Below are 27774 nucleotides of genomic sequence, written 5' to 3' on the forward strand. Positions count from 1 at the left end.
TGGAATTCTCGGCAAGTGGTGCATTACGAGCTCCTTCCACCTGGTCAGCCCATCACTGCTGACTGCTACTCTCAGCAGTTGCAAAGGGTGCACCGTTCATTGCGGCAGAAGGAGCCGGCATTGGTACATCGTAAGGGTGTGCTGTTCCTGCACGACAAAGCCAAGCCACATTTGGCAAAGAGAACCTGGGAGACCCTTCAGCAACTTGGCTGGGAGACACAGTGTCATCCACCATATTCACTGGACCTTGCACCAACAGATTACCACCTCTTTCATTCTGTTCACAACCACCTCCGCGGGAGATCCTTCGCAAATGAGGGAGACCTGCGGAATGCATTCACGGACTTCTTCCAAGCCTCCCGAGTTTTATCACCAGGGTATTGTGCAGCTGCAGGAACGTTGGCGAAAGGTGTTGTGCATAGTTCTCGCTTAAATTACTGTACATTGTAAAAACATAGATTGGCAAATAAAAGATATTTAATTAAAGCACCTAATTTATTTCTTGAAACAGACCTTATTGCATGTATTACGTCTTTATTTAATGCTACTGTATTCTCGGAAGGTTACGAGGGACAAAGTGGGCACGTTGCAAGGTTATGCTTGCCTTTTTGTTTCTGGGTGTAGGACGTTTGTTACTTTTACAAATTTACTAAATGACTGTTCCATTAACAAAGGGGGTAAGATCGTAAACCTCGCTTCTCAACGTTACTTTCTATGGCTAGTAACTCGTTTCTATCTTATTAAACTGGTTACATTGTGACGTATCGTTCTCGCGTAAGTACTGCACTGAAAATTGTGTTCTATAAAGATGAGCAGAATGCAAAGTAACTCACGCTGCCAATATCTCAAGAAAACATAATTAAGTCCAAGGAGAGAGAATATTCACTGTTCAATACTGTCACTAAAGTTTGCATTAACATACTTTCACAAATAGAAAAAGGTTATAACTGTGGCCATGTAATTTTAAAGATCACTGTTCTGGGATTAACCTGGATTTTGATTAGACATTTTTAACAAAAAACATAGAAGTCCTAACATACCTGTCTATCTGGCGTATTTTTGGTATAACTCACGACAAGTAAACCTGCCATTTTGCGATTATATCCACTTATTGTTCCTGCAATACATGTGCTTTTGTAAAGATGCAAAATGGCCTCCTTCTTCCTTGTCTTACATCATGACCCAACAAGTCAAGTACGCCAAACAACTCAATACTGCGGGAAGTTGCAGCAAGTATGCAACTGTTCTCTCACTCGTCGGCCAGCGAAGAAGCAACCACTTCGGGGGTTTTGAGATTGGGCAAACAAAGGACGCAAGAATTTTAGTTATGGAAAGCGCCATCTGAGGTGGTAACTGTCAAAATAGAAGACAGTGAGAACAGATGACAAATGGCAAAATGAACTAAATGTGTCGAGAAGCATCACTAGAGCTATGTAGCGGATTTTTGGTAGTACTTAGGAGAACGAGAAAATATTCTACAACCCCGAGGCAAAAATCCAGAAGCAACACCCCCCCCCCCCCCGCACCTATCCCAAAACACCATGCACATGAATTTTTGGGCTGAAATTGTTTGCTTGAACTTCACTTTCTTGGGTAATGTTGAATGCCTCCATTCCATGGACTGTTGTTTTGATTCCGGTGTAACATGAGATACCCATTTCTCGTCACCAGTGACAATTTGGCTCAACAACTGATCGCCTTCGGCACCTCTCGAGGAAAGTCAAAGCACTGGCTAACTGATTGGTTTTGTGTAACTCAAGACAGCATCTTTGGTACCCACCGTGAGCACAACTTCCGGTAATTTAAGCGAACTGTCACAATTTCATACAGAACACTGTGTGACACTTTCGGAAACTCCATAGATAAAGATGAAATCATCAACTTTCTGCACCAGATCATTGTTAATGACGGATGATAGCTCACTTCCTCCCTCGTCGTGCATGTTTGTACGGCCATCTTTAAATAACCTCACCCATCCTCTTACCATGCTATCACTCATAGCGTTGTCTCCATACACTTATGCAATGCACTTCAAATGGATTTTGGCCACTTGCACGTCTCTATCACTTAGAAAACGAATGACAGCGCGTAGTTCACACTCCGTGGTACTTTCAATCGTCTGATGTATTGTAACCACACCTGAACAACTGTCTACTCGAGTAAAGGGTTCGTTCTGCCATCTGTGGCAAGCCCATAGATGCAGGTCCTCAGCATGCATGTGCGGAACGGCAAGTGCAGCGCTACAGCGGCCTAATTGCAAAATGGAACTTAATTTAAAAATATGCTTCGAAATTTATTACATGTATCATTGTGAAGAATATTCAAGAACATGTTTGTTCAACAAAAATATTTTTGGATGACATTATAATGCTATCAATAAATCTGAGTGTTTGGACAGTAATTACATTTGTTAATAAATGTAAAGATTACAAATAACAGAGATTAATAAATGTCAGCAGCGGCAGCACCAGGATTAATCATATAGGGGTGCTAAGTGGGTGCGGAAAGAAATTTAGAAAATTAATTTTCAGCAAAAAAAAACAAAAAAAAAACATGGTACATGGATGCATGCATTAATCACTATATCAAATACAAATCAAGTTTTGGCAGGTTTGGCATGTTTCAATGAAAATAAGCCAATGAAACTGAAGAATATTAGTGACTTACTTCATTTTTGCATGACACATAGTGGTCATAATGTGTAAATATAATATCAGGTTGTTGCATGTGAAATGTCTGACTTGGTAGTCAAACTTCAAACAACAGTAACTTGTTGGAAACGAACTTTTATTAATCAACATAGGAACTACTTGATACTACACACTTTGTTCAATGAGATACTAGTGCATTAATGCCACTATCGTAGAAATTCGATGTTCTGGACTGAAATAACTCCTCAAAGGTATTTTTGACAGCTGCTTCATTGGGGAACTTTCTCCTTGCAAAATAATGGTCCAGATGGTTAAATAACTGGTAATTAGTTGGGGAGAGATCTGGTGAGTATGGTGGGTGTGAAAGAGTCTCATAGTAGTAGTCCCATAGTGCAAGCTGTGTAGTTATTGCATTGTTATTCTTCCCACACGGGGCCTCCCATTGTAGTGAAGTACTAAAACTTCATTTCTGTTGATCAGTCTACGCTGCTTAACTCACATTTTTTTTTATGTATTTCACCTAGCTGGGTTCAGTACTTCTCAGCATTCATTGTTTCACCACTACCAGCAGCATACCACCAAACAGTCACCATTATCTTCCTCGGGTGAAGGGTTGGTTTTGGCATATGTTTTGGGGCCTCATCAGCATCCAGCCATTGTGTAGAGTAGGCACGTCAAACTCACGACCCGTGGGCTGCATGCGACCCTCAGCATCCCATAATGTGGCCTGCATTGCAGTTATCCTGCTTTTGCTTTCCTCATGAAACAAGCTTCGACTCATCCAAACTTTACCAGACTGATATATTTTCCCTAGACAGGTGTAGGTGTAGTGACAACTAAGCAAGCTGATTTAAAGGTTAGTTATTACAAAAATACCTTGTTGGCTGTAGGAGGGAAAGGTGCATACTTTCAGCAGCCAATGAGTCTGTTTCTTGATGTGTGACGAGTTCATCTTGAATAAAAGTCAGAAGAGTGTCACAGAACCAAGCATGTTGCTTTCCAAGCCTTGTGGGAATAAGAAAAGGACTATAGAAGGGGAATGTAGACTTCTTCAAGTGAAATGGGAAATTGCTGACTTTTCTTGTAAAGTGAAAAGTGTCAAAATTGTGTACCTTGATAAAGTTAATTCATTCAGAAGTATTTCTTTGTCACAAAATACAGTTGCCAACCTCTGTGGCAGAATGGTTTGCACAGCATGCTATGCCGGACCCCGTGGCGGAGTGGTTAGCACATCATGCTATGACGACAGGAGTCCCAGGTTCGAATCCCAGTCTGGGCATGGCTGTTTGTGAGTGTCCATTCATCATTTTCATCACATCATCACTTATTCCCATCTTCGCAAATTAGCCAAAAGTGGCACAAAAGACAAAGTAAAATAAAGAAATTCAATCAATCAATCACAGCATACTACGACACCACGGATTCCAGGTTCGAATTCAGCCCTGGGCATGTTTTTTTTTATTATTATTATTATTTGTGACTGTCCCTTCATCATTTTAATCATACCACTACTCATCCTCATCGTCGCCATTAGCCAAAAGTGGCAGAAGAGCAACACTGTGTAATTTTATAAATCATAAATATAGTTGAGGAGAGGATTGATGACTTAGCAGGGAATGTCAGCGAACAATTGAAAGTGAAATTTGCTGGTATTGTTGCATTCTTGCTCAGTTAGCTGTATTCGTTCGTGGGTATGTGTGTCTTATCTCCACATGACAGAACTTCTTGAATAATTCCTCTCCATGACACAAGAAATATTTTCAAGGGTGGAGGCCATCTTGCAAAGTTACAGTCTTCCTTTATCTTATGACCTTATGTACATATTAAAGTTACAATTTGTCATTTCCCAACTTCTCAGGAATACAAGGTTACTTGTCGAAAGTAAAAAACAAATTTAAAAAATACTGTGTGTTGGATTTGGAAACAGTTTCAAGAGTGCAAAGGACAATTCTCTTGTTCACCATTTCCCTCTTTTCTTTTGATACTGCGTGTGCATTGGAAGAGAAATATCACCAGATGGGTGTTCCTTTTCTCATATCTCCCATAGTAAAGGGTGTGCCATTTACAACACAATCCGGAGTTGAGGATAGTACAACTTTTGAACCGGAAGTGGTACACATATAATCCTTATACCAAATTGACGCCTTGTTCATGCATATATTTTTAAACCAGGAAACAATTATTGGATTTCATGTGTGCCCATGCAGTGTTGCCAGATGTAACAGGAAGTATAAATGAATTTTTTTACAAAGCATGAAAAATGGCACATAACACAGATGTAGAACCCGACGCAGCTATCTTTGCCGCAGTGCAGTACTCAATTTTAGTTTCGTCTCCCTCCCTCTTAGCATCATGTGTTCTACACTGCTCGTCAACCTTCGCCATTGTTGCCAATGTGTCATTCCATTCTTGGATACACTGGCCCCACAAAATTTTAAAACAATTTAATAACGCTCCAGCTCGCACTTCACACCGTCCGACAGGGACGTTAATGTGGAAATATAGCATAAAGTAATAGTTGCTTCTTTTACACATTGCATTTTCATTGGCTAGATAGTAACTAGTGTCGCCAACTGTACTAAGGAAGCACTGAAGGAGAAAGACAAGGTGGTGGTGAGTTTTATTGGATTGAAAGTGCCATATTATTAGTTTAAGTATTTGACCAGTTTGACATTGTGTGCGTGTATTGCATGTGTGTTTGTTAATGAACGTTAAATTCCATAATGCCTCCAGTACTGTCGAAGTTGAAATCAAAAACCTTGCATAGCCAAGCTCGGGAAATTCTATGAAGGAGGAGGAAGCCAGTCAAAGTGTTAGAATCTCAATAAAGAATTTTGTCAAGAGAGCAGTGGGTGCGACTGCCTGAATGCATAATCAGGGCTATCGTGAAGGATATACAATCTCTTGAGATGTCAGAAGGCCCCTCCACATCATTCCACACTCCCTGGAAAGAACGACATATACTTAATTTTACATATTTCAGCAGGTTTATTTCACAAATTGTTCATATTTCATAATTTTGGAATTGTTCAAAAGAAATAAATTATGTGGCTCCATGAGCATTTCAACTCTTGGGTCCAGAACATGTTCTTGTAGGAATTGCATAGAGGATGCTGTCATTTTTGTTGCTTAATGTGATGCATATTGTTTTCTGTGTTAAAAATTGCCATGTTTTGATGGGTGACAAGTTCATAGTAAAAGAAAAAACTGCACAGCAAATCGTCTAGTGGCAGTATATGTACTTGTTATTGTTGTGGAAGCCGGCATCATTTGTAAATGTACAACAAAGGCAACCGACCGTCGCCGATCACAGAGAGGTAATAATACTGCTTGAGGAGGAGTGTTGTGGTCCGATAGTCGCGGTTTAACATGTTCACATGTTATTAGTTTTCAAAGCAGTGGTAGTGTCGGTCGTGTATTATCTGACGTTGCAGTTCCGTACCAGTGTAGACAGGTTTATTGGGAGGGAACAGTTATAGAGCGACCACAAGGAAAAAACCTTCACCCGCAAATGTCTGCGGAGCTTTCCCTTCTTCCCTTCAGCTTGCCCCTCCCCTCCACGTGGGAGTATGGTGCACGAGAGTCACGGGTCTTCTCAGGTTTTTTTGCCTGCGGTTCCACTATAGAATGCCACCAGTGCATTAATGGAATGGAAAATAATAAATTGTTTATTTTGTTTGAAATCACTCAAATAAGGAATCACTATGAAGAAAGTCCTCTTTGCAGCATTTTGGGTAATTTTACATATGTGTTAATCCCTATTTTGCGAATTTTTGGTCCATATGTATGTACATTAAAAGCCACTTGTTAATACACATTAATCCTAGTCCTGGTCTAATGCACGACATCTAAAACTCAACGTTAGATAGAGCTGAATTCTCTAATTTTCATGTTGTACGTAACAGCTGTGCATCGGCGCACTGCAGCGATTTTTCTATCTGCTCCATTAACAACACTGCTTCATGAGTTGTGTTGCACATCGCATGACAAAAATATATGTGTCAAGATATACAGTAATTTTCAGTTTGGTTAGGTGGATTAGATATGCATCTATGGCAGTGAATGGATGAGGTATCTTTAAGGGGGAACTAGGAAAATCGTTGTTTTTTTAAATTAAGACTGTGCACTAACAACACTGCTGGTGTTTCAGTGCCACAAAAGGTGTGTTTCGAAACTGTATACATCATGCAATTACTGAAAACAATAAAAAAGAAACTTGGAAATTTTCATGAAAATAGTGTTACTTACATGCACCTGGCAACCATGTGATATCAGAGATGGAACACGACCGGCCTTTCTTTTGTTTCTTTCCAAATGTAATCTCATCGCATGGTTTAAAAATATATGCATGAACAAGGCTTCAATTTGGTATATGGATTATATGTGTACCACTTACGGTTCAAAAGTTGTACTATCCCCAAATCCGGGTTGCGTTGTAAATGGAACAATCCTCGAATAAGCCATTTTGTTGCAGAAATTTTATTAATTTTCGTTGCACTTACCTTGGTGAAAAGTTGTTCTCCATTATGAAGATTAATAAAAGAGCCCAGCAATCAAGAACGACTCACAAACATTTAAAAGTTTACTGGTCACATAAACATATTTCAGATATTGATAAGCTAGTTTCTAGAAAAAATGTGTGTCAAATCTCTTGGAAACGAAAATATAATTATCCAAGATATGGTTTCTTTCCAAAATGTTTGCACAATTGTAACCAATATAAACTTCAAACAAACATGTAAAATAATACCACTGACTATGAAAAAATATGATATTCCAGTTTGATATTATTTCAATATAACACATAAGGATTATAATTAAAATTATTTTCACTACACTTACATGCAAACGTAATCGTGTAATCATTCAGTTCTAAGTAGAGCTGGATGATAAGAATGAGGGTGACGATGGATTTTACATCCCCCTGCTAATTGCTAATTTATGGTACTATATATAATTTAGACCCCACCCCCTTTCCCGCTGCCTGGGGCGATCCACTTAGTTCTGGACTTCAATGGAGATGTTTGCCCCAGAGAGTTTTCACATTAACATTATGCAGCCCTACTCAAAAATTGAGTTTTTTATGCCGGTGTAGAGCAGCAAAGTTTATTGTGTAATCCCCATTTTATGTCACATGTCACTACTTTGTCAAAAACTGAATACTTCAGTTCTGGGAGAGCAGAGAAAGGCACACTTCCAAGCAACGCATTGCGTATTCTTCTTAGGGATTTTTGATGGGTTGATTTGCTGTTTTAAGGTCACTTTATGCACAGTAAGACTAATCAGGGCTGGGCGTATGGTTTAAAGTGGGATCCAAACCACTATGTCCCTCCACAGGGTATCGAACCCAGAACACCTTGATTACAAGGCGACGATGTTACCACTGTGGCATCGGAGAGGCTCATTAGTTGTTGTTGTTGTTCATGGGGAACACACTTAAATAGTTTCTTCACTATTCCAAGTTCATGCAAGTGTCTGTGCAATAATATACATTCAATGTCACAGCATTGTTCCTTACAGTTTGGCGAGGGTCAGATTCCACTAGTGCTCACAGTCCCATCATCGTCAATGGCTGCTAATGAGTATCCATTCACTTTCAAGGGTCATATAGCTGGATCAGAATTTTTTCAATCATCTCTGTACGTTCATTTAGCGTGTCAGGTCCAAATGGCCTGTTGATGTTCCTAATTGAATTTGATGCTTCCTGGCAAAGTTTAAACTTTTTAAAATTGATTAATTGATTTGGTGTTTTAAGTCCACTTTATGCACAGGAAGGCTAATCGGGACTGGATCTACAGTTTAAAGTTGGATCAGGACCACCATGTGCCTCCACCGGGTATCAAACCTGGGACCCCTTTATTACAAGGCTAAGAAACTACACTGCGCCATCGGGGAGGCCGAACTTTTTCTATTTTTTTAAAACTTTTTTTTTAATAAAAAGTAGGTGTATTTGACTTATATCCTGTATGATCACATGGCATGCTAGCACTTTACTGATTCCATGCTCATGTGCAGGGATAGACATGCATCACTTTCGATGCATTGGCACAATCTGCTGGAATTTGGGAATATCCAACATGTGACATTTCATGTGCAACGACCTGATAACACAAATTACAATCACATTGAACCATGTATCCGCCATCATGGCCATGAGGTCTAAGGTGTCATGTCTTGGTCTCCGGTTATGGAATACTAATAGGTTCAAGTCTCGTGCGGGAGTGTAACAACTGTTCTCCTGAGATTTCAGCATGCATATGGGACCGGTGGCCACCCACCACCATGATGAAATTGAGGAGTTACAAATAAGTAGTCAGTCATGAAAACCTATGACTGTGGGTTTGTCATGCTGATCACACATCATCCTGTAACTGGTTCGATGATCTCCCACCTCAACAGTTGGGAAAGAGGCCAGTAGTAGGTAGGTAGGCCTGGTTCTCACAGGCTGTTGCACCACAGGTTATTATTTATTTATTATTGAACCATATTGTGAAATGCAAAGAGAAAATATATATATATATATTTGTCTTTGCGTTTATCAACAATTCTCAAGAAAAAAACTCATACTAAAGAGCCGACCTCCATGGCAGTGGTTAACATAACATGCAATGTCTCCAGGAGTTACGGGTTTGATTCCTGGGTGCTCTCAGCGAGTGTTCCTTCATCAATTTTATTATATCATCACTCATCCTTCCCATGTGCTTTTTATACAAGTCAAATTCACTTGTGTGTAGCTTCTTGTAAACTAATCATAAAAATATGAAATTTCTTGTTGCTGTCAGCTGTGAAAGAGCCAGAATTAATGTTTAATAAAAGTGTTGCAATCTTGGTAATGGTCAGATGAAAAGCATATCCAAATGATAAGCACGGAATAACAATCAAATTTCAATATACAGGGTGGCTCAATAAGTCACTTAACACCCCCAGTACAAGGCCACTGCGGCATGGAACTTGAAAATGGCGATGACCAATCGTTGCCTGGTCAAGGGGGAACCACATTGACGTCACCCGCATGGTCGGCAGCCATCTTGAATTCAACTTCAGAAATTTAAATGGGAAGGGGGTCGTGCGACATATCAAAATGGGCTAGAATTTCACTAGGAAAACAACTGTGACATTTGTTTTCACCTAACTTTAATTGTTGCAGAGTTAACAATACCACAAAGTTATAACACATGCTCAATATGATGTCCCTCTTGCGCAACACACACGTGTAATCGTCTCTCCCATGACCTTACCACATTCTGAAGAACCTCAGGAGTTATTGCACTACAGGCATCCACAATGCGTGTGCGCAAGTGGGCCAGATCCCTGATTTTCGTAGCATACACCATGGCTTTCAGGTGTCCCCAGAAGTAAAAGTCCAATGGTGACAGGTCAGGTGAGTGTGCAGGCCATTCCACAGTCCCTCGGCGACCAATCCAGTGGTGAGGGAATTGTTGATCCAGGTACTGGCGGACTATCATCCCATAGTGCGGTGGAGCACCATCTTGCTGGAACCATTCAGGATAGCTCCCATCCTCAGACAGTAAGGATGGTAAGATCTGCTCCCGTAGCAGAAGCAAGTAGCCCTCTGCATTTAAGTTGCCCTCAATGAAAAATGGACCAACAAGTCGGGAACCCCAAGTACCATACCACACCATTAGCTTCCCGCCTCCCGTCACCTTGCTGGGATCTGTCCAATGTGGATTTTTGGGTGACCAGTACTGCAAATTTTGCTTATTCACCTCTCCCGACACATAAAAATTAGCCTCATCACTGAACAGAATCTTGCTACCGACGGCAGGGTTACGTTACAGTTGTGCTATAGCCCACTCACAAAACTGCAAACGCCTGTCTGGATCGTCCTCACTAAGGTGCTGCTGCAGCTGTATCTTATACGGATGCCAGTGGTGGTCACGTACAATCCTTTGAATTGAACCCCTGCTGACACCTCTTTCCAGCGCCAGTCTCCGTGTGCTACGGGTTGGGGACTTTGCAAATGATGCCAACACCGCTACAGCAGTACCCTCATCCGTGGCTGTTTTCGGACGTCCATGTCACCGGTAAGTCAATATCTGGACATTTTCAGTGATTGGTCTAACAATAAATACCACATAATCACATACTAACAATTATTTGAACAATAAACATTTAAGCAAAAAGGAAAGGACGTGTCACTCTCCCATGCGGAAATCGCCCTTAAATTTAAAGTTAGGTGAAAACAAATGTCACAGTTGTTTTCTTGGTGAAATTCTAGCCCATTTTGATATGTCGCACGACTACCTTCCCATTTAAATTTCTGAAGTTGAATTCAAGATGGCGGACATCAAGATGGCTGCCGACCATGCGGGTGACGTCAATGTGGTTCCCCCTTGGCCAGGCAACGATTGGTCATCGCCATTTTCACGTTCCATGCCGCAGTGGCCTTGTACTGGGGGTGTTAAGTGACTTATTGAGCCATAACTTTGTGGTATTGTTAACTCTGCAACAATTAAAGTTAGGTGAAAACAAATGTCACAGTTGTTTTCTTGGTGAAATTCTAGCCCATTTTGATATGTCGCACGACCCCCTTCCCATTTAAATTTCTGAAGTTGAATTCAAGATGGCGGACATCAAGATGGCTGCCGACCATGGGGGTGACATCAATGTTGTTCCCCCTTGGCCAGGCAACGATTGGTCATTTCCATTTTCATGTTCCATGCTGCAGTGGCCTTGTACTGGGGGTGTTAAGTGACTTATTGAGCCACCCTGTATTATCTTTTCACATTGTACACTTCTCCAAATGTTACTTGACCGCCCTGAAAGATGTCTAAGTCCAGAAATCGTAAACTTGGCAACATAGCTCTGCAGGACCAGCAGAGAGTAGCCACCTCTACTGCAGTTCCCTCTACTAGGCGAGAAACCCTGTGTGAAAGATTTACATTCTTGTTTATAACAAGAACTCAGAAACTATATTCACCCAACATATTAATAGAGAACAAAACGGAAAACTCAAGTATGAAGAATAATTTAAGAGGATACTTGCGATTCAGCATGTTACAATTTTTATCAGAGAAACTTTTGAGAGGTTGGAAACACTGCACTCGCGCGTGGTCCACCACTAAGAAATCGCTGTCAAATTTGAACACAAAAGGGCATAATTACGAATAGTTTATGCAAATAAAATATAACAACACCTTTGCAAATACTGTGCAATGAGCGAAAAGTAAGAAGTGTCTCAATTTCCAGTGAAAATGTGTTCGGCGGATAGAAAAGTGGTAGTTTTTCGCAGTCATCAATACGTTTCAAGACATTTGCTACAAGTGAAGTTGTAGAGTATTGGATATCTTTTTTCCAAGAAATTAATGGTCGTGGGTTCAAATCTTGAATACTGCAATACTCCTATAGAGCACACATGGACAGTTGGCTATTCACAGATTTAAAGTTTTAACATTCCAAGGAGTAGTTTCTAATCGGGAAAACAGCATGGTAGTCTGATGTGCACTTGTAATGGGTTTTAGATTTTTTATTGTTTTTTAACCACACACCTTTTACCAATCCTATATCCTGTACCTATGGAGAGTTCGACGTAGTTATGATTTATACATAACCTAAACGTGAGCAGCCTAAGGAAGGGAGAAGGTGCATCCCAAAACGTCGCAGGAGTTACCTTGATACTCGCAAAACGTAAGTAAATAAGTAAGTAAATAATATATATATATACATATATATATATATATTAAATGTGTGAGTAATTCGCACAACTTTCATCATGAATTCAAATTAAAGGACCTAAATAGTTAACTGTCATTTTTTAAACTACATGTTTAGTACTAGTGGCACAAGAAGAAAGTGGTACCTGTGGTGCAGTGGTATCGTGCTCAACGTGCGTGACAGGGGTCCTAAGATCGATCCCCAACCACAGCAGATAATTTTTCAGAAGGTGAGAAGCATTTGACGAAATATTTCTTCAGATTCATAGATATAACATTGATTTCACCCAAGACTTGGAAACCTTGAATTCCAGACAGCTATCTAAATTGAAGCAGACACACTGATACTGTGACAGGTGCAGAAACGAGATAGGAGGCATAGCTTAGTCATCGCTAGGGCTCGGAATTAGATGACCTGTAGAATAACCTTAAAATTGATTTAAAAAATGGCCTAAAATATTTTTGGCACTGAAAATGAAAGCTTGAATAATTTGATAAAACCCACTGTGTGGTCCAAACTAATAACTACTGAATAAATAGGGTAAAAGCAGTTATGTGATAATTTAGTTTTCCTTATATGAACTTCAAGGTTACATAACATACACTGCAACTTTATTTGTATAAATCATTCACCTCCATTGAGAATGGATCTTCCACGATACAGTAGACGGCCAACAACTGAAAATAAATTTGTGTTTGGCGAACATAAGTTTATATATTTTTTTTAATATTGTGCCTAATTTTATTTTAAAGCACAGATTAAAGCAATAACAGAGGCTAGCAAGGGAATCTAAAAGTAGGCTTCACACAAAGCATTTTAAGTTTGTTGCAGGAAAAATAAATTTACCAGAATTAATTATTTAATGCATTGCCAAATATTCCACTTGAAAATAATAGTTGTGCTTTTCCATTGACCATATACTTGCTAAAAGGACCATGTCAGGAAAATTAAATCTATAAGTTATGCTAGCAAAAATGCATTTAAATTCAAGAAACAACAAGGAACGATAAAAATAAGTTTCAAACTTAAGAAAAATGTAACAAAATATAAAAAAATATTGAAAATGACCTAAAAGCAAGAAAAGGGCCAACAAACTCAAATTATATATATATATCTGTGTGTGTGTGTGTGTGTGTGTGTGTGTGTGTGTGTGTGTGTGTGTGTGCGCGCGCGCGCGCGCGTGCGTTTTCTGGTTCTAGCTAAAGGGAAACGGACTGATATCAGATTTAGCGTTGTTCTGAAGCCTCAGAATTCTTCACCAACTTCCGAGCCCTAGTCAGCACATTCATTGTTTGGTCAAATACTTTCTGTTGGAATACAACAACAATTTAGATATTGTTCTATCCAAATTGATGAATATTCCTATTGCTTTTCAAAGAATAATAATAATAATTACTTAGAAAGAATGGTAAAAATAATCAAGGATATGTTCAGTAAATTAATTTCAAAATAATGGCAGGTTTTTCACATGTAGCATGCCTAGACTAAGAGGGAATTTAGTGCTTTGAAATAAATCTCATCTCTGAATTATATAATTACTGAACTCCATACTTAATGTACGAGGGGCAGTCAAATGAAAACCTAACACCAGCTACAAAGTGACAATGGAGTTTGTTTTATTCAAAAGTAATTGCCACAAGTGTTAAGACATTTATCCCACTGGGAGACGAGACGTTCAATTCCAGTCTTGTAGAAAGAGGTAGGTTGCTGACGGATCTACAACCTCACCCACTGTTGCACTTTCTCATCCGAATGAAACCGACGTCCACTAATGTCTTTCTTCAGGTCACCAAAAATGTAGAAGTCACAAGGGGAAAGATTGGGGCTGTATGGAGGATGTTCAAGCGTTTCCCAGGCAAATGTCTGAAGCTTATCCCTCACCAGATTGGCAGTATGGGGACGGGCATTATCATGCAAAAGGATGATTCTGTCCGACAGCATTCCAGGGCGTTTTGACCTTATAGCACGCCGCAGTTTCTGCAACGTGTCTGCATAGCTCTGCACATTGATTGTGGCTCCACACTCTAGGAAGTCGACAAGCAGAGGGCCCTTGCAGTCGAAGAAGAAGCTCATCACCTTACCAGAACTTGTATGGACAGCTTGGATTTCTTTGGCGGGGGAGAATCGACGTGTCTTCATTGTTGTCTTTGCAGTTTGCTCTCGGGCTCAAAATGGTGGCACCATGTTTCGTCACCTGTGACGATACGTGACAAGAGTGACAGAAATGCATACTCTTCCTCGTGGTACGGCTGAAAATGACTCAGACATGCAGTCATTCTGTCAATCTTTTGTCCCTCCGTCAGTTGATGCGGAACCCAATGTGTGCAAATTTTTCGCAACTGCAGGTGATATTTGATAATGGCATACACAGAGCCATGACTAATGTCAACCTGAACACGAATTTCTTCCTCTGTGATTCGTCGGTCTTCCTGGATCAGACCATCGATCCTCGCAATCACATCAGGCATAATGGCTCGATGGGCCTGTCCCGGGTGCAGATCATCTTGCAGTGATGTGCGTCCTTCGCAGAATCTCTTCTGCCACTCATGCAAACTTATCAGGGACATGAAGTGTTCGCCATACACTTCAGACATGCAACGATGAATTTCACGTGTTCCAGCACCCTCAGCCACCAAGAAACGAACCACACCTCTCTGCTCTTCTTTGCTTGCCTCCATTTCTAATGCCGGACAAACACACTTTTCACTACGCTCATCTCCTGAGCAAGTGTTGCCAACTTTTGCAAGGAATGTGTTTTATGGTGGGTGTTCGGTTTTCAATTGACAGCCCCTCATATCTGAATGTCATACTTAAAAAAAAAAGTTTTGAAAAAAAAATATGGATGGTTCAGGATTTGAACCCACGACCCATAAATTTCTATGAAAAAAGATACCTGAGACGCGTGTACTTTACCAATACTCTACAACTTTGCTTGTAGCAAATGCCTTGAAATGTGTTGATGACTGTGCAATCTACCACTTTTCTGTGCGACGAACACATTTTCACTGTTACTTTTTGCTCATTGCAGAGTACTTTCCAAAGGTGTTGTTATACAATTTGCATAAACTATTCGAAATTATGCCCTTTGTGTTCAAACTTGACAGTGATTTCCTCCAGGTGGACCACGAGCGAGTGCAATGTTTCAAACCTCACAACAGTTTCTCTGATCCCAATTTTAACATGGTGAATCTCAAGTTTTCTCTTCATGTATTCCTCATACTTGAGTTTCCCGTTTTGTTCTCTATTAATATGTTGGGCGAATATAGTTTCTGAGATAATGTTATAAACAAGACTGTAAATCTTTCACCACGGGGTTTCTCGCCTAGTAGAGGGATCTGCAGTAGAGTTGGCTACTATCTGCTGGTTTGCCAGAGCTATGTTGCCAAATTAATGATTTCTGGACTTAGAAATCTTTCAGGATGGTCAATTAACATTTGGAGAAGTGTACAAATTGAAACAGACAGAATTCTTAATCACGGCAACAGAGTCAGTCCCTGTCAAATCAACCAATTTTAAAATAATTGGTTGCATGACAATTTTAGAAAAATATAATCTGTAGTACAGTCATGGACACTGTCGGCTTGTAACGATTCCATTGAAAGTCAATGTATTCATCACAAGCCGACAGTGTCTGTGACTGTACATATGTTTGTACATGTTTCTAGATATCAAAACCAATGTTCAAAAAAAAAAAATTGTCTTTAGTTCTCCTGGGGTAGTCATTTTTCCAACATGGCGCATGTCTTTTTTTGCTCATGTAGCAGTTTACAGAAACCTTAATATCGCAAAAACCATTAGAGCTAGAGACCTGAAACATGATTCATTTTGTATCTAATGAAGTATACTTTCTATGACATTCAAGTATGTTTTGCTAAAAATTGCATCGTAAGTACGAAAATTATGGTGGAAATTTGGGTAACAATAGTTAGAAATTAGGATTTTTAAGCCTGATTTTTTTAATGAAGGGTTAGTCTAAGGCTTGAATTTTTTTTCATGTGTAGACTTACCTGGAGGGTGTCTGCAAATAAAGTATCAGTGCTTAGAAATGGAAACCTTTATTACAGCATGGGCTCAAACATGGCCGTTCATTGAATTTTGACAGTTATCAGGGTTAAATATCTCAGATGGGTCCCCTTCAAAAATTCTGAAATTTAGCACAAAGGAAGCCCTGCATGAACCTAACTCACAGTAAAAATCTCAACTTTTAGATCCAACTCATTTTGGTCAATATGAGGTAATGTATGTGACCAAATTTCTGATGTAGCAAAGTAAGGTTAAGCAGCTACATTACATACTTAGAATAATGAAGCCTTTTATTTTTCTTTTTTAAAGTTGGGTTAAAAAAGTCTCAGAAAGTACAGTAACATAAGGTTTTTAATACTTCACTTACCAGAAATTGAAATTACATAGTATGACAATTGAAAATCTGTGAAATCTCATTGCAGAATGTTTGATTTATTAGTTACCCATTACCAGTTGGTATTGTCAGCTACAGTTTCCTATTCATTCTCTTTGTTAAATCAGGCAAAATTCCTTGTTCTTTCACTAAGTTCCTAATTAAATATCAGAAACCTTCAGTTCATCACATTGAATTGAAAAAATTAAAGAAAATATTTGAATCTTTGTAATTCAATTAAGATTTATGATAGCTCAATCAAACAAAAACCATAATTTAGCAAATTTTCTGTTCTTTCATTTTGGTTATCTTCACTTTTTGTGTACAATCCGCTGTTTTCGAGATATTAATTTCTTTTTTAAATTCTAAGTTGAATTTTTGTCGCCATTTTCCAAGATGGCAGATTTTCCCCAAACATTTGGATGATGGATTTTTAATATATTATTCACTCTACCATTCCGCACAATCTGGCACAAAAACATTTATGTTGTAATTATTTCCGGGTGAATCCGTATATTTCCGCTACTAATATGAGACTAGTCAGAGTTGCAGCCAGACTTCACATTCATGAACGATAATGCATGTTTGCACTGAGCCAACCTGGTGGATGATTTTCTTGACAGGCTACCGAGGTCAACAGATATGAATCCTATTTTGCATGCATGGTATGCATTAGAGAAACAAGTTGCAGTCCATCAGCTGCCAGCAAGGGCACTCCCACACCTCCATACAGGTCTTTGTGAGGAATGGGACCACCTGCCTGCAATACTCTTGAGCCACCTCGTAGAGAGCATGCAACATTGCTGCAAAGCATGTGTCGGCCCATTAGGGTTACCACACTCCTTATTAACTGACCTGTTGTTATGGAACCCTCACACTGACTATATTTATTTCTTTACTTTGTCTTTGGCATATAGTTCTTACCTTAATGTTTTTTGCATGAGGGTTTGGTTATAAGTCATGGCAAAGGTAAAGGTAAAGCTCCCTGTGTACACATCACCATGCCATGAAGGCACATCTAGTGGATGAGGAGGTAGGGCTCCACACATTCTCAATCTTGGCCATTTTGGAGGTGAAGCGTCACGCTCTGGGGCTCCACACATTCTCAATCTTGGCCATTTTGGAGGTGAAGCGCCATGCTCTGGCTATCTTTTCCCCAGTTACCCATTGATTTAAGGCTGGGGGAGCCCCAGGGCCAATTTTATGCAGGGTCAAGGCCTGAAAAATACTGACCTTAGATCCCACACCCCAGAAATCTAACTCGGGTCTCACACCCTACCAACTAGATGACCGTGGCTTATGCATAGTAATAAGTAATAGCAACATTTTTTGGCAAGAATACAGGAACAGAACAAAAATTTGAAATACACAAATAGAAAAGGACACTGTATGGACAATGCAGGTCATAACTCCCAGAGGTTGGTAAGGAAGTCCCAAAAAAAATCATAAAAAAAGTATTGTTCTACATGTGTGTATTAGACACAAGGCTACATTGCAGTACAAAAACAAAAGTAACTATAGTACATTACAAGTAAGATCTTGCATTCCGAAGAGTGAGTCACAAGTAGTAGAACATTTTGTCTTTAGATGGCAGTGTGATTAGTTAATTTGCTTTATTTTACTTCACTTTTTGTGTCACTTTTGGCTAATTTGTGAAGATGGAGATGAGTGATGACCTGATGACATTGATGGACACTCACAAACATCCAGGCCCAAGCTGGGATTTGAACCCGGGACCCCTGGCATTGTAGCGCGATGTGCTAACCACTCTGGCACGGGGGCCAGCTAGATGGCAGTGTGAAGTATGGTTATCGCACTGAGGGCATGAGAACATGCCATCCCAATATGATTTCGACCTCATACCTAAAGTAAAGGAACACATGCGCAGGAGACGGTTTTGGACACAAAATGACATTGTCATCACCATGAAACATGAGATGTCCTGACTCACACGCAGTGGCGGTCCCTCCATGGAACAGAGGGAACAGGCTGTTCCCTCCTACTTATCGCCCATTGAAGCTATTTAAATTATCTATAATAACATAATAAGAACACTTCTTTCTTCCGAAATCAACATTTCCAAAAGTAACGCCGAAGAAAAACATTCACCGTGATTGGGCGTTTGTTTACTTCACCTACCCTCGTCGTTCATCCCTCTACGGCCTGATGCCGAGTATTTCCGACTATGCGCGAAGGTAAACGATCCTCACCATGGAAGCTGAACTCTCTAGTTGTTCCCTGCGAGAGACATAGCGAATTCCTTTTCCTTCGAATTCTTGCTATGAGCTAAAGTTTAATTGCGTCATAGTGATAGTTTTGAGTGTAGTAAGTCCATATTTTCCTAATTTCATTGCAAAATTGTGTCTGTCATTCATAACAAACTGGAAAAATGTTCTATAGTTTAAGCGTCTGCTAAATGCAAAATAGCTTCTGAGGGAACAGCTCGCATCCATCTGTTCCACCAGCCTCAAGCCAAGGCCCAAGATGCATGCAGCGGCAGGACAAGAAAGTGAATGTTGCGAGCGTAGGGTTGTGAATGTTGTATGATCGACCGGCTGAAGACGAAGACGAAAGCTTTTAGTTCATTGAACTTTACAGAAAAGACAGCAAACCAATACCTATCCTAACTGGATTAAAGACTAAAACGAAATCATACACAAGTCATTTTCAAACAAGTTACTACAACTCTGTAAAATGATTAACTGGATACTCTTCCAGCGGCAAATTATTGTTGTCCTTGTTTGTTCCTGAGAAGGGAGTTTGGAACAGTTCGGGTTTTGTCACAATTTCTACAAATCTAACTGACGTCATGAAAAAACTCGGCCATCTGAATGTAATTATTTCATTGAGGTTGTTTGAATTACAAGAATACTCAACTCTACAAAAAAAATGTCAACGTAATCTACAAATAGAGATATGAAACAGGATTTGACCAAACATTTATTTCCTCTGATCACTCATAAATTGCTTTCATTATTTCTTTCTTTGTTGTGCATCAACAATTTTGTTTTTAATGTTTTCTTTACATTATATCATATTTGCTTTAACAATGTTATTGTCATAATTTTAATGTGCTTCATGTATGTCACTTCTGACAATTTGTAACACATGTCTCGTATATTTATTTAGTTCATTTCATAAAGGGTTGAATTTTACTTGGTCTACTGCATTATATTACGACAGCCATGGGAGGTTGGGGGGGGGGGGGGGGGCAAGTGCAGGTCACCTGTTCGCCTGCCTGATTTAGCACCGCACGCCACTGCTCACACGAGAATGGTATTGGTATTCGATGCCTCTCACATCATTGGCAGCATGTTGTGAACACTCTGGGGAACTAGTTTAAATAGTTTGAGGATTCATAGGGCAATTTGTGTACATGTCTTTTGTTTTTGTACTGCCTGTATAGCCTTGTGAGTAAAACACATTTTTTACTAATTTTATATGGCACTTCCCTGACAACCTCTGGTACACATGACCTACAATGTCCTCTTCTATTGGAATTATAGTGTTGGTCCTGCATTCTTGCGAGAAAAAATAGTTACCATGATTTATGCCCTGTACTTTGATGTACATCAGAGTTCTTTTGTTTCAGTTTTACAGTAATGCCACTTCAGTTATCAGAAAGTTCAAGCTGTTGCAGCCAGGAGATTTCCAAGTGTGCACCTTTCGGTAATGATCTGTTTCCTAATATTTTAATTTGCTTGACTTTTGGACATGGGTGTAATATGAACATGCCTCAAATTCATATATTTTTACCCCAAATGGAACATGACTCTGAAAGGCACTTAATCGCATGGCCATGAAATTAGATGGGTTGCAGAAGTTTGCCCTATTGCCACGACGGAGCACAACCCTATGTGTTCGGAGGGTTTAGAGAATGAAAGGTCTCATTGTAGAGTTGGCCTTTGTAATCCATGTGATACAAACTGACAGTATTTGCTTGAAAGGTCAGGGATGACAACTGTATGCCCCAGAGAGAGGTCGGTCTGATGCTCAAACTAGGCCATACAGTCCCGTGGAAGCCACACAGTGCATGGGAACCAATGAGTAATGTGCTTTGCATTTCCAACATGTGGCACCAGCTCAATTCTGTCCAGTCACCTATTTTCATGGCTGTGCGTTTAGATGATTTACTCAATCATCTTGCTCACTAAATCTGATTTAGATTCTAGCAGCACTAAAAGTGGACATCCATATAATATGCACATAAACACTGTATTCACATACAAAATAATCGTTAATAATATTTACCCTACAGTGACAACCTGGATAAATTTGCTCAGAATACTATTCATCAAACATCTAATTACAATGATCAGAAGGCAAATCAAGAAGTGGAATAACATATAGACGTGGAAGAGATCGAAGATGTATATAACATAAATTGCTTGTGAAATTTGAAATACATTTAGCATTCATGCAACTCACCTTATATTCAAATGAACAGCTTCATTTCGAATTGATTCAGGCAATTTAGAAAGCTCTGCCATTAGCTCCTTTTTCAAACTTTCAAATGTTTTCAATATTTCTTCATCTGTAAGTTTCTGGTAATCATCCATTTTCGTTCTGACAATTTACAGTTATATCTTCAATGTATACAAATACCTGTCAAGAACAAAGAAATAACTGCATAAAATAAAAGTGTACTTAACAATTATTTATACAATACTTCCTTATTTGTCTCATTTGAGTTAATCAGAAGGTTTGACCTTTAACACCCAGGTTTCCAAATCTGTGTTCTTTGAACGTGCAGTGAAGAAAGAAATTTAAAAAAAAAAAAAAACGAAATTATTTACTCTTTTCTCAAAGGATTTTGACCTTGGGTGAATGCAAATTTGCACCATTGTAGTAAAATAACAATCTGTGTAGCTATGCCTTGCAGCTGAGTTCTTGCTGTCATCGGTAAAGGCATTCTGTTGTGAGATAATTTACTTATCACTATCTATGTGAGAATAGGACCCAACACAATATTATTTTTATTTGTACGAATAAGTATGCAACACCCATGAATAAGTATTGAAGTTTTGGACATTTTAATTTGAACATCTATGAATTTTATTTAGAGTGACGTGTACAATTTGGTGTCACTTCTCTCATCCCTGGGTGAGAACTGATGGTCGCAACTGACGAAGAAGAAGAAGCAGTGTTGCCTAACTTGTGGCTCCAAATATTGGTTATGAGAGTGGTGGCACATGGCAATGAATGTATGTGTGTGTGTGAATTATGCAATAATATGTACTAAAAATGCATGATAGGATATGAGAAGGAACTTAGTCTTGTTTGAAAAAATTCTCCTCATGATGCACTAAATAAGTGTCAAACAGAGGTGGTCAAAATTTAAAAAACACATTTTCTCCATGAAATTTTGTTTTTCTCATACCTTTCTTGAATTTTTCTTAAATCCCTGACAACGCAATTGTTTTGCACAGAATGAATATTTGTGGTACCGTACACAAATTCAAGAAATTAACTACATTAGGCTACTTAGGAACAGTTAGCTGCCAACACTCTTTTTCCCTCCTGATAAATGTATTGTTTTCTTATGATAAATTACAAGTGTAGAAACATAGTGATACTACATTTTTAAATTTTAATGATGATTTTGGCTTAAAGTGGGGATTGAAAGGGTATGCAAAACATAATTTCATAAGAAAATTCTCTTTTTACTTCATCTAACTCTGCCTGTATCAAGATACAATCTCAACATCATACTTCCTCTGAATCCAATAAACATTTCATTCAAAATAAAACTCATCTTATCTCTCCATGTCAAATAATTCATGCAATTGAAAAGTTCATCTTTCAAAATCTTTAACCATGTAAAGTATTAGGTGGGTTGGAACAATTGTGGAGCATCAAATATGGCCATGTTAAATGCACAACCTAATATGTACAAATTATTTAACTTTACTAGCATCCGGCCTGCAGTTCAACGAGCCACTTCTAGCTCTATCAAGGGTCCCTAAATGGTACTTACAAAAATGCACAATAACAGAAAGCACTTGAAAGGTGAAGTAGTAAATTCTCTTTTGTAACATTCAACCAATTCAGAAATTCGGCAATCGAGGGAGCACATACATCTCTCAGATTAAACACCAAGGTAAATACTACCAGATTATCTACTATCTCTTAATATTAAATGCTGGTATATTCTTACACTATGACTTAGTATATTTGCACCTTCTACAGCCCCTGGCCATATTATTAGACGCATTGCAATTTTTTTTTGAAAATAAGAGTTTTGAAGGGGAAACTTGTACAAATTGACCATTAGTTATCTGAAAAGTTTCCTGTACGTTATTTGAATCCTGGCAGATATGAGTAATACATACAAATGCACTTTCCTGCACAACATTGATAACAATAATAATAATAATAATAATAATACAAAGTAATGTAATTTGACACAGTGGACACTTTTAACAGTTCTCTTACTTTTCACATTAAAAATGTTGCAATGGGATTCTTTGTGGCTGAACTTTTGATTATTGCAATGATCAATATGAAAAGAGGATGTACTGTTGTTGTTACAAACAATACAATACCGTCAACACCAAACATCATTGCTGTTGATCGAACATGCTGCAGTTCAATTCAAGCTAAGTTGTTGAGAGGAGGACGTCTTGCGAATAGTGAATCGTATTTGTTCTAAATTTTGCAGTGATATTGTGTTTGTACACTGTCAGTATATTTTTAAAATTTAATTATTAACATTAGGGAGTCATGGTAAAAAAAAAGTGACTTGACACCGAGAAAGATTGCTGAAATTAAGACAGTAATGAAATGTTCTCTAATCGAGAGATTTCTTGAAGATCTGATGTATCTGAAGCATCTGTGAGGCGAATAGAGAATGAAATTGAATATGGTGGAGAGTGTGAGCCACAAAGGAAAAACAGATGTGGGCGTAAAACAATTTTTACTCCAAGATCCTTAAGCTCTTTGAGGAACATTTGCCTCACGAAAAAGATTTGCGAGGAACATAGGAACTTAAAGATAAACTTGAAAAGAGTGGTGTTCTTGCATCTGAAAGAGCAGTAAGGCTTAGGATTTCTGATATGAAAATAAAGGTACTCAGACCTGCTAAGAAGCCAAAATTAACCCCTGCTATGATTCCTAAATGTTTTCATTGGGCAAAAGCTCACAAAGAAAAATATTTGAACTTTTGTAGATCTATTTGCTCTAGTGATGAGTGCACGTTTGAAATCTTGGGGAATAAATCTCTGTTTGTGAGAAGACGTCCAGGTGAAAAATGCAATCCTGGTTGTGTTGTGCAGACTGTCAAACATCCAATATAAGTTACGATATGTTCAGTCATTAGTGCAAAGGTACAGGATGTCTGTATTTGGTTCAAGGAACAATGAGGCAAGAACAGTATAGGGAAGTGCTTAGAAGAAAGTTGCTACCTCAAGTAAGAGAGTTGTTACCAAATGGAGAACCACTTGTATTCATGCAGGATGGAGCCTCATCCCATACCGCAAAATCAATAAAACAGTTTCTACAGAGTGAAAATGTTCCTCTCTTGCCCTGGCCAGGATATGAACCCAATTGAAAATGTTTGGTACCTAGTGAAAAAAGAAGTGGCAAAGCAAACAATTACGACAAGAATTGGCCTAATTGAAAAAATCATTCAAGTGTGGAATCACCATCCTCATATGAAGGAGACAGTACAAGCATGCATTGATAGTATGTCAAGACGAATCCAAGTACTGATAAAGGCCAAAGGTAGCTCAACCAAATGTTAAAATTGACTTCCAGTCATATGTATTGTATTGTATAGTTAATATTCAAGAAACACAGTAAGAAATTATATTTGTAATTATTAATGTGTCAAGTAATTGTTGTTTTTTGTTAAGGTTCACGTGTAATCAATGTAATATTTCATGTAATAAAATAAAGAATAAAAAATGGAGAATAACAAAAAAATTAGATGTACACAGCATACAATGTGTGAACTGAGATGATCCATGCAAAATTGCAACCCACGCAATAAATAAATGTTTATTATCATCATTCAAAGAAGTGTTGACACTTGCGCACATTCAGTGCACCAAGGGAACAATTATTGACTAATGCACATTAATATTCCAATATTTCACACTTTAGGTGTGATTAACCCTTTTCCAGGGTTGGCATTTTGCCCAACCCGGTTGTTTTTTGTGGGTTTTTTTTTTTTTCAGATAAAACCTGACCAAAACTGGATTTTATTGTTTTTCTTTCAGGTTATGTTTAAAAATATATATATTTTAAACATGAAATACATTTCTCCCTGATAGTAATATATTGGAACATTCAATTTGTATTGTTTTAGTTCACTGAATCAAAAACTATTTAATATTTTGTGTTAACATAGTTAAGAATTGACAATGAAAGGTCTCACACCTTGAAATGATTATAAACTAAAAATATACATAACCCGTGCCATACATAATAGACCATTGAGGGCCAGGCCTACCTACCAACTGCCGGCTGCACTCCCACCTGATCCTACTCTGAGGTGGGAGATCATCCAATCAGTTATGAAGTGACGTGTGGTCAGAACGATTAAAACCTCCAGTCATCGTTGAAGGTTTTCATGATCGGGGTACACTACTCATTCATAGCTCCCCCAATTTAATCATGACGGTGAGTGTTCATACACAGGCCGAAATCTCAGGAGAAAACTTACATTTCCCCAAGGAGACTAAAACCTACACACGTCCCATAGCTGGAGCCCAAAAGCATGACCACACAGCCAAAGATGATTAAGTTATCTAAAATACTATATTCAGAAAAATTTGACCAACAGTTTGATTCTACTCTTGCTGGATGGGATAGCAGTTAATAGATCTATGATGAGTTCCCAGGGTTGCGCATTGCAATACTATACCAATACTTGATAAGCTTTGGTGGTTTAGTCAACCTCCGTGGCAGATTGGTTAGCATAGCACACTGAAATGCCTGGGGTCCCAGGTTCGAATCCTGGTTCGGACATGGATGTTTGTGTTTGTTCCAATGAGAATACAGAGAAAATGTTGGGTCCTACAGCCATATCCCCTCAAGCCTTCACAGCACAATGCTACGTGCACGGGGAACTTTACCTTTAACTTCTATACAACATATGTTAGCTGGACACACACTTTTAAATATGGTTCAATACATTTTGATCACAGTTGTGTTTTCCCAATATTGTGTGGATGTTTCAAGTTAAAATATCTCTTCCGTGTATTACCCATGCCAAAATTTTAAGGCTGTCATATCTTATTGTCTTTGCTGATTTCATCCAAATGGAATATCATATCCATTCTCCAAAATATCTGGTTGCTATGAAACTAACAGTTCCCATGAAAAAAAAAAAAAAAACATTAGTGACTCCCAATTTGGATCCTAACATACATATACACTATATTTAAAAATAAATATCTGTCAAGCCATATGCCCTAAAATATTTAAGTCTCTTTTCATAATGTCCAAAAATGTACTTTACACAGATATTTGAAAGTGGCAACACAATTTGGAGCTACCTCAGAATATGAAAACTCTATTTTTCATCCACCATCATGAAATGGTTTCAACAAATGCAAATGCAAAATAAAATCATTTCCTGGGAGTATCTATTTGTGACATGAATTTCAGCTTAAAAACTAAATTTGCTACAGATATCCTGGTCTCAAAATTGGTGACATTCTCCTACCCTTCATAACCCCCCCACCCCACCCAATATTACATAGTTTTTATTAAAAACTTCAAGCTCAAGTAATGTCCTAACGTAGCTGAGACTTGGGTTTCTTAATCTATGAAAATCTAATCTCAAATATTGGCATAACTTAAAACTCTCGAAAGCCACGTTAAATCAGTCTGTTGTCCACCATCTATAAACATGGTGATATTTTTTTATTAAATGCAATATGACACCAATCTTTTAAGTTATCTTGTATGTAGCTATAAAAATTGCAACTCAAAAGCTTGACATTTATGGCAAAATGTATGTTTGCGATTTTAGCACCACTCCTCTCCTAAACTATGAAATATAATTTTAAAAGTTTTACTGCAAAATTGCGGACCGATGAATTATCTACAATGACTGATAGTTTAGTTCCTTATACTCTGAAAATGTATTGTAGACAGTTTCGGGAAAAAAGTGATCATGGTACAGAGCATGCATGCAACATTAGGAAAATCAGTTTTTCATTCACAATCTTGAAACACATCCTTTAATTTCACTCACATGTAATACATTTGCAGTCTATCAAGTTTCTAGCAGCAGAAACATGTTATCATGGTCACTAAATAGATGACTTGTCTTTCTTTGCCCTTCAACCCCACCCATGCTCGACCTAAATTGTGCATTATTTTTCGATAATTTTATTGTGAATTTGCATTGCAGGTAATGTCACAATGCTCCTGAAAGTTTTATGCACAAAGCTGGAAATTGCAGTCTATAAAAAGATTTGAAAATGTCAAAATATGAAAGTATACGTATGCATTGTATTTACTTGAGAACCCTACACCCTCTATTTTCAAGGGAAACAATGAAATTGTGGTAGAGTATGAGAGTGCTCAACTTCGTGGGTATAGAGCTCCTAAGCACAAATAACATTTATCCTACCTGGGCAAGAAACCCATTACATTCAATCAATGCACTGAACTGGAGGAAGGGAGGGGTCACTGTGTCAGTGCAAGGCTTTGGAAAGAAAACAGAACATTTGCCCTATACTAAATTTTGTAAAAATTGATTGTCACGGGTAAAACTATGTGGCTTGCCCAAATACGGAAGTGACTGATATCTAAAGTGCTACTACATTTCAAAATTATAAGCTTTGTTTGTTCAATGTTTTATCTAAATATTTCAGACCCTTTTGATTTTCGTTTCTTGGATATATGTTTGTATTATTTGTGTTAAAAGTCTATTTCTAGCATGATTTGAGAAAAATATTCTGGAAAAAAAAACACTGTGACTTGTACCACGTTAATTGTTTTGAGTATTACAAGCTTGGCTAAGCCTTTATTTGACAAGTTTTCTCAAACTGTTGACAATTCTAGAACCTCACAATTATTTAAAGCAATAATTTACAT

The 27774-nt window shown here is 38.4% G+C and overlaps 1 protein-coding gene across 4 annotated transcripts in view; it reads right to left on the bottom strand.

Annotated features, from left to right (window-relative positions):
• The window catches only part of LOC146004332 (uncharacterized), a 381568-nt gene that overhangs the window by 324302 nt on the left and 29492 nt on the right, over window positions 1–27774 (bottom strand). For 3 of the 4 annotated variants that reach the window (XM_083143104.1, XM_083143102.1, XM_083143103.1), the window contains exon 2: window positions 21151–21327. The exons of the other annotated variant lie outside the window; for it this stretch is intronic. In XM_083143104.1, coding sequence (XP_082999230.1) covers window positions 21151–21281 — 131 coding nt within the window. In that variant the 5' untranslated portion in view covers window positions 21282–21327. The remainder of the gene's footprint in view (window positions 1–21150; window positions 21328–27774) is intronic. 4 annotated transcript variants of the gene reach the window in all.

Source organism: Lepisma saccharinum, chromosome 21 (genome assembly GCF_977018435.1).
Source record: "Lepisma saccharinum chromosome 21, izLepSacc3.1, whole genome shotgun sequence".
In the NCBI taxonomy this organism is placed as follows: domain Eukaryota; kingdom Metazoa; phylum Arthropoda; class Insecta; order Zygentoma; family Lepismatidae; genus Lepisma; species Lepisma saccharinum.